Raw genomic sequence first — 7979 nt, 5'->3', positions numbered from 1 at the left:
GGAAAATATAGTAAAATGTAATGTATTCCTGTGATCAAAGCTGAATTTTCGGCATCATTACTCCAGTCTTCAGTGTCACATGATCCTTCAGAAATCATTCTAATATGCTGATTTGCTGCTCAAGAAATATTTCTGATTATTATCAATGTTAAACAGTTGTGCTGCTTCAGATTTTTGAGGAAACCGTGATACTATTTAAAAATTTGTGGTAAGATTTAAAAAAAAAAAAAAAAAAAAGAGAGAGAGAGAGAAATGAATAATACTTTTATTCATCAAGACATTTATAATGTTAGATTTCTATTTAAAGGGGTCATATATTGCCACTTTTTCAAGATGTAAAATAAGTCTCTGGTGTCCCCAGAGTGTGTATGTGAAGTTGTAGCTCACAGATCATATTTTATAGCATGTTAAATTTGTCACTTTTTGAGGGTGAGCAAAAATGCTGTGTTTTTGTGTGTCCCTTTAAATGCAAATGAGCTGCTGCTCCCAAGAAGAGGGCGGAGTTTCAAGAGCTCGTGTTAGCAGCTCCGATTACCTCACGCAGACTCACTGAAAATGTCAGAAACTGTTCAGACTTTTATGTTCAAACCGGACTCGGACAATGATGGAGAGACTCAAGAAGACGTGACAACATGTAGAATGCAACAGGATGTTTCTGAATGGTTAGTGGATGAATTTATGTAGCTGATGTGACGTTAACTATCTTAAAGTCATTGATTAGCATATTCTGTCATGATAATCTATAAATCGCCCATGTGGGAACTGTTGTAAGATGCCTACAGAGCCAGAGAATATATGCTGCATGAAGATAGAACAGGTATAGTTTAGTTTAATTACGGTTATAACTTATATTGTCATCTTGCTTTTATGACATGCTATTGCATTTGTGTTATGTACTGTATTGCAATAACATGGCCTCACCCCTTTGTTGTGTGTTCTCTTAATAAATGCTTTAATATATTTAATAAATAAATGCTGTTCATTCAGCAAAGGATCCTGAAAAATAAAATGTATCACATGCAGTTTCCACAAAAATATGAACCAGCACATCCGTTTTCAACATTGATAATAACCAGCACTTTTGGCAGGTACTGTTGACGGGTACGGTTTGGATAGTGTATAGACTCAGAGAATATGCACTGCCAGAATGTGAATAGATGGCAAGTTGTAATAATTTATGTATATGATGGTCATATGACTTTTATCAATGGGAGTAAAAGTATCCCTGCGTGCTGTGCATACACATTATTTTTCACTAAAAAGTCAATGGCAGATTTCACACCTAAAACGCATGTGAAATTGGACATTGGTTTATAAATGGGTTGCATTTGTGTTCAAGCCATGCAGTTCCACAGAACAGCAATGAAACGTCTCTGCCATCATGTGTTTTAATGGTTACAAATATAACCTGAGAATATCACCACCACTGAGCGTCCTGCTTTCGTGGGAATGATGAAGAGGATACCCAAATACACCAATGCTAAGACTAGCTAAAGATAAGAAGTCAACACCAAATCTTTATAAATCAAATCAAATGCTTCATGTCAACATGAAATCAAAATTGACCCTATTTACTTAAATATGTTAAACATGTTCCTCAGTTCAGTTCCTCATGGATAAAATAAAGAAATATGTCACATTATGACAGTAAAAAGAGGTACGAGTGCTGTTTCATGTAGATTTTATAGTGACTTTGCTGTAATGTTTTTTCCTTCTTCAAGGACTTTGCATCTTTATCACAGTGTTCCGAGATGCTTCAATTTTCCCAGGAATCTGTTGAAGTGAATCTCTGTCAGCTTTTTCCATTACGTGTCAGGTAAGCAAATGCAGGCAGTAACAGGTTTGTTTCTTCATCTCAAGACTAGCCTGTTGAAGTTATTCACACAGCAGTACATTCACGGTTAAATTCATAACCTACATCAAACAGGAACAAATTAAAACATCATCTTAGAGTTTTGTCTTCATTCATCGATCACCAAACTAACTACACCGGACAAGGTGTTAAAAGAGCATTGTCAGATAAATAGTGTTGGCAGAGAGGACCTACATTTGCAATTAGATAGCCGCTAATTGGAGATTGAAATAGATAGAGGAAAATCATTGGTCATTCTCTTTGTAATGCTGTTTAATTAAAAACCCTCATCAGAATTGTAATTAGGACATGAGACATACTCAGTCTGCAGTCTAATCAGTACATTTGTGTGTCTGACCCGAGGGAAACATGCTGTAACAAACACACATAACGACTCAAATATGCACAATTCTTTATCAAAGCATCACATAAAAACTCTTCATTCCTTTTGTACTAAAAGGCTGTTGTATTAATGAAATTTTTGTCCTCTTTTTTTTTTTAATGTATTTTAAATATGCCTATTGGCTTTAATGAATAGGGTGGGCGATATGACCAAAATCTTATCACGACATGAGAAATGTTATTTCACGATAATGATATATATCATGATATAGTTATTTTTGCTTTAAATAAGGTTTTTATGATATCAACATCTTGATACCACTAAAATTCTTTTCACCATTTTCAATATCAATTAAAAAAACTAATACTAGCCTAAAAAAATCCCTCAAGCTTGCTGAAGACAAATAAACAGTGATAAAGAGCAAAGAAAAAAAACTACAAAAGAGCAAAGACACAAATGAAATAGACTCAAGCACTAGAAATAAGAAATATTACATAAAATAAAGTAATCAAATGTATAAAAAAATAATGCAGGGTATTTACTGTGTAAATTAAATATACATTTATTCTTATTAAAGTTACAAAAGTGATTCAGTCAAGAGCAGTGAGAAATGTTCTCTCTTTTTTTTTGTTGTTGTTTGATTAGCATTAATAATGACAGCAGGTAAATTTGGATGCTGTCACTTTAAGACCGGCTGCACAGATCCATTATACTCGTTCGTTGTTCTTTCTCAATTTCTACATTCTTTTTCAACTGTTTATGTTGAATTAATAATAAATGACTCTGTTTACTTGCAAATACATGTCACTTTGGCACGTAGGTATGTGTATTTAACCGTTCAATCCCAGTTAGGCTGCAAAAAGCACTCTGTTCAGTTCTCACTCACTCTATGAGAAGCATATCATGTGCGCACATCTCTCAGACAGCACTGTGAAACAATCTCTCAGAGAGCACGCGCATATACTGAAATGAGTTCTCTTTCGCTGTTAATTGTGATTCAACGGTTTAAGACCAACTGTTTTTGAACCGCAGTGCTTAAAAATGCATGCAAACAATAAGCTTTCGTGATCGCGCAGCACAGTAACGTCACATGAGCGTAACCGCGATAGAGACGATAGACCAAAATCTCCACCGGTTGACAAATTTCTACCAGTTAATCGTGTCTACTGGTATATCGCCCACCTCTAAAGCTTTTGATATCACATGACTGGAAGATAAAGGTATACCCAAATGAATCTCAGTCATTTCTATTGACTCATCACAAACCTTTAAAAATAGATCTCTATAAATCTTGTAATGTGTGTGATAAAATGAGGAAACTTATGGGACAGGCTCATTATCTTCTCAAACTAACAGTAATTCAAAGAGACTGTTAGACTTACAACACTATTTATGACCAGACCATGTTTGAAATGGTTTACTGTCGTACTCCCTGCTAGACATCAACCAGTGCCAGTACAGCAGTATGCAACATTCATTTTATTAAGTAACTAGTATGCCAAATCATTTTCACTTAACCAGTCACCACCAAACCCTAGTGACTATCCTGAGCTGAGACATCAAAGACAGCAGACAGGACGAATATGAAGTCAAGAGCCTCCAAAAATGATCAGTCACTTGTGAAACTTCTACTGTAATATAATGAAATATCTGTGATTTATATGACATTTACACTGGTGTTTTTTGCTGTCAGATGGTGTATTTATGACATCTACCAGCAGCTGGACCATACTAACCTGAATCCAAATGACTGCCATTTTTAAAGGGTTAGTTCACCCAAAAATGAAAATTCTGTCATTAATTACACACACTCATGTCGTTCTACACCCTTAAGACCTTCGTTCATCTTCAGAACACAAATTAAGATATTTTTCATAAAGTTTGATGGCTCAGTGAGGCCTGCATTGCCAGCAAGACAATTAACACCCAGAAAGCTACTAAAGACGTATTTAAAACAGTTCATGTGACTACAGTGGTTCAACCTTAATGTTATGAAGCGACGAGAATACTTTTTGTGCGCCAAAAAAACAATAATGACTTTATTCAACAATATCTAGTGATGGGCGATTTCAAAACACTGCTTCGTGAAGCTTTGAAGCTTTTCGAATCTTTTGTTTCGAGTCAGTGGTTCGGAGCGTGTATCAAACTGCCAAAGTCACGCCCCCCAGTGGTCAACCATTGAAATTTTGAAACACTTATCACGTAACAAAGCCTCGTTTAATGAAATCACGTGACTTTGGCAGTTTGATACACGCTCCGAACCACTGATTCGAAACAAAAGATTTGTAAAGCTTCGAAGCTTCATGAAGCAGTGTTTTGAAATCGCCCATCACTAGATATTGTTGAATAAAGTCGTTATTTTGGTTTTTGGCGTACAAAAAGTATTCTCGTTGTTTCATAACATTAAGGTTGAACCACTGTAGTCACATGAACTGTTTTAAATACATCTTTAGTAGCTTTCTGGGCATTGAAAGTGTTAATTGTTTTGCTGGCAATGGAGGCCTCACTGAGACATTGGATTTTATCAAAAATATCATAATTTATGTTCCGAAGATGAACGAAGGTCTTACGGGTGTAGAACGACATGAGGGTGAGTAATTAATGACAGAATTTTCATTTTTGGGTGAACTAAACCTTTAAAGGCTGGAGTTTGACCATTGACATATTTAGAAAGGTGGAATAGTATGCTTTCAAATATATGTAAGAAAGAAAGTTTTACATTATGCAATTACCAACATACCATTATGCTCCACTTGTATTTCTCTTGGATGAAAATAATTAAGCTGACAATATGTAGCATACATCCACATTGTTTCATCAGAGATGTTGTGTCCTTGCCGGTGTGTCCCCAGATTCTAGGTCACGTATGTTCACATGTGGTGACCTCCGGCAACGGCGTTTGCTCCTGTAGCGTTACCTGAGGAGCCGTCTGTACAGATCGACCGGACGGCACAGAGTTCTTCTGTAATTCCATTCCAAACCCAGGGGGGGCGCTCTGCAACTGTTTCCTGTACTGCACAAAGCTGCACGTCTTCAGAACGATGGCTAGGATGTTCTTGGCCATGAGTATCCCGGACACTCTGTTGTCCTTATAGAGGAGCATATTCCCTCCACGGATGAAGAGAGTGACGATGTTAATAGTGACCAAACTCAGAATGGGGTAGAGCATCATCTTGTGAGGACTGATGTTGATGCCTTGCATGCTGATCTCACTCAGAGACACGCAGGGCAGCACTAAAAGAAGAATATAACAATAGAAAAACATCAGTCCCTCCGCCCAAAGGGGAAGCCCTTTCTTTTGCGGCTCCCACAGGTTGGCCTGGATGTCCAAAATGTCCAACAGATCCACCACCACCCAGAACAAACGGTTTCTGATCTCCTCCTTCTTCTTGAAAGCCTTCACATACTCCATGTGGTCGATAGCGACCAGGATTACGAACAACACGGGAATACAGATGGACAGCAGGAGCGTCAGAGCTTTCCGAGCCAAGGCGTCCAAGCTTTTACGGTCAGCCTTGTAGTTCTGGTAAACAAAATACACCTTAATCTCCAAGACGAAAATGTAAAGGAACCAAAGTATCATGGCGTAGCCTCGTTTTGCCGTCCTCACCTCAGCCCCCACCCACACCGCGACGTATCGCAGCACGATGAGGAAACAGAGGTCGCCGACGGTCACCATGATGCAGATGCCGATCTTTCGCGGGCCGTGATTCTGCTCGACGAGGTAGGCGTCCATTAGCGCCATGCTGCTCATGATGACGATGGTGGACAAGCAAACATGTGGCTTGTTGGTGGGAGGGGGCGGCACCATCCTGCCACGGGCGGGACGGCGGACCCTTCCAACCACTTCCCTGATCGGCCGGTTTGGTGAGGCTCTGGGATTGGGACGGCTCAGACTGTTCTCCCGCCTGCTGCTGCTCCCATGGCTGAGGTCCAGGATTCACTAGCTGGACACAAACAAAACCACTTCAATCACCAACATGCACAAACCATCAAAGCCAATATGTTTAGGTACAATCTTCAAAAATATCTAGTCTGACAGTGTTTTGGCCGAATCTTCATAGCTGCATTAAAAAGATCTTTTTTTTGTGTTCATCAGCCAGCATTTAATGTACTGTCAGAGAAGACATTTAAAGGGTTAGTTCACCCAAAAATGAAATTTCTGTCATTAATTACTCACCCTCATGTCGTTCCAAACCCATAAGACCTTCGTTCATCTTCGGCACACAAATTAAGTTATTTTTGATGAAATCCAAGGGTTTCTGAACCACACATAGGCAACAACATCACTGCACCTTCTGAGGTCCAGAAAGGTAGTAAAGACATCGTTAAAATAGTCAACGTGACTACAGTGGTTCAACCTTAATGTTATGAAGCGACGTGAATACTTTTTGTGCGCAAAAACAAAACAAAAATAACGACTTTATTTAACAATTTGAACTGTTGTCATACGCAGTTGACGTAGTGAACGCAGTGCAGGCTTCCGTGTTTATGTCTGAGCGCCGGAAACAGTTCAAATTGTTAAATAAAGTCATTATTTTTCCACACAAAAAGTATTCTCGTCGCTTCATTACATTAAGGTTGAACCACTGTAGTCACGTTCACTATTTAACAATGTCTTTACTACCTTTCTGGACCTCAGAAGGTGCAATGACGTTGCTGCCTATGTTGTTCAGAAACCCTGGGATTTCATCAAAAATATCTTAATTTGTGTTCCAAAGACAAACGAAAATCTTATGGGTTTGGGACAACATGAGGGTGAGTACTTAATGACAGAAATTTCATTTTTGGGTGAACTAACCCTTTTAAAGAAAATTTTGAAACCGATTGAACACCTACTTTCTTCTCTGTGTGAAGTTCATCATAATGACGAGTTGTGGACCGTCCTCATGTGTGTGTGTGCTCGATGAGACCAAATTAGAGCTGTAATCCATATGTAAAGCGACAGGAAACACACGCAGTTCTTCCCTGGTTGTGTTGTATCCTGCGGTCAGGCATGTCTTTTCAAATTACAGACCCCAAAAATCCCAAAATGCCTCAGACGTAATCCACTTAAGTTTGGAGTGTGCAGGAAAGGCTGCTGTGGACGTCTCAGAGGGGGGGTTTGATTTCAGCACAGGGAAAAAAAATCAGACTAAAGCTAAAATCACTTTTTGTGCTTCAGGCTAAAAACTTACAGCAGGTAAGTTATTTTAGATGGGAATCCACTTACTGTAGTGTTAAACCATCATGGTGTGCTGGTGATCGCCTCAATGGTTCATGTGTGCATGTGGTTCTTTGTCCTGTAAATGCAGATGCAGTCGGATTCAGTGTTTCCTGACCGCTCGTCCTCAGGTCTGAGCATAAAGCCGGTGTCCGTCTGTGCTGTCAACTGTGGATCGCTGCTCCTCTCTCCTGCGTCTCTGAGCCACAATGTGCTGCATCAGGAATATCAGGAATGCTGGCGGTATGAGCAAGGAATCAAGTCTCTCTCTCTCTCTCCCTCTTTTTCCATATGTGTGTTAATGAAGTGTGTGTGTATGTGTGCGCGCTTGCATCTCCCTCTGCCTGCTCTCCTCAGACACTGACACAATGTGGCTCCTTCAACTCTCTCTCTCTCTCTCTCTCTCTCTCTGATTCAGATTCAAATAGCACTATTTGGCTTGGTAAAAATGGTTTAAAAAGCATTGCTAAAGCATTGTAACATAAATACGTGTTTACACACAAATGCACACAGTTAAAGAGAAGGTATAACAGAGTACTAATGAAGATGTAAGTAGGAAAACAATCGTTATGATGGAGGTC

General features: G+C 39.1%; 1 protein-coding gene across 1 annotated transcript; it reads right to left on the bottom strand.

Annotated features, from left to right (window-relative positions):
* Nucleotides 1-4726: 4726 nt before the first annotated feature.
* LOC127525040 (transmembrane protein 121) lies at nucleotides 4727-7767 on the bottom strand. The gene is made up of 2 exons (XM_051917229.1): nucleotides 7035-7767; nucleotides 4727-6142 (listed from the first exon to the last, which is right to left on the bottom strand). The coding sequence occupies exon 2, from the start codon at nucleotides 6004-6006 to the stop codon at nucleotides 5056-5058; it is 951 nt and encodes a 316-aa protein (XP_051773189.1). The 5' UTR covers nucleotides 6007-6142; nucleotides 7035-7767; the 3' UTR covers nucleotides 4727-5055.
* Nucleotides 7768-7979: the final 212 nt, after the last annotated feature.

This window comes from Ctenopharyngodon idella, chromosome 13 (genome assembly GCF_019924925.1).
Source record: "Ctenopharyngodon idella isolate HZGC_01 chromosome 13, HZGC01, whole genome shotgun sequence".
In the NCBI taxonomy this organism is placed as follows: Eukaryota; Metazoa; Chordata; class Actinopteri; order Cypriniformes; family Xenocyprididae; genus Ctenopharyngodon; species Ctenopharyngodon idella.
Note: the sequence above shows the minus strand (reverse complement) of the source record. Positions and strands in the feature narration are given on the sequence as shown.

What these genes read in the sequence shown, in the direction of transcription:
- LOC127525040 (XM_051917229.1), bottom strand. Translation starts at nt 6,006, where the DNA reads ATGGTGCCGCCCCCTCCCACCAACAAGCCACATGTTTGCTTGTCCACC.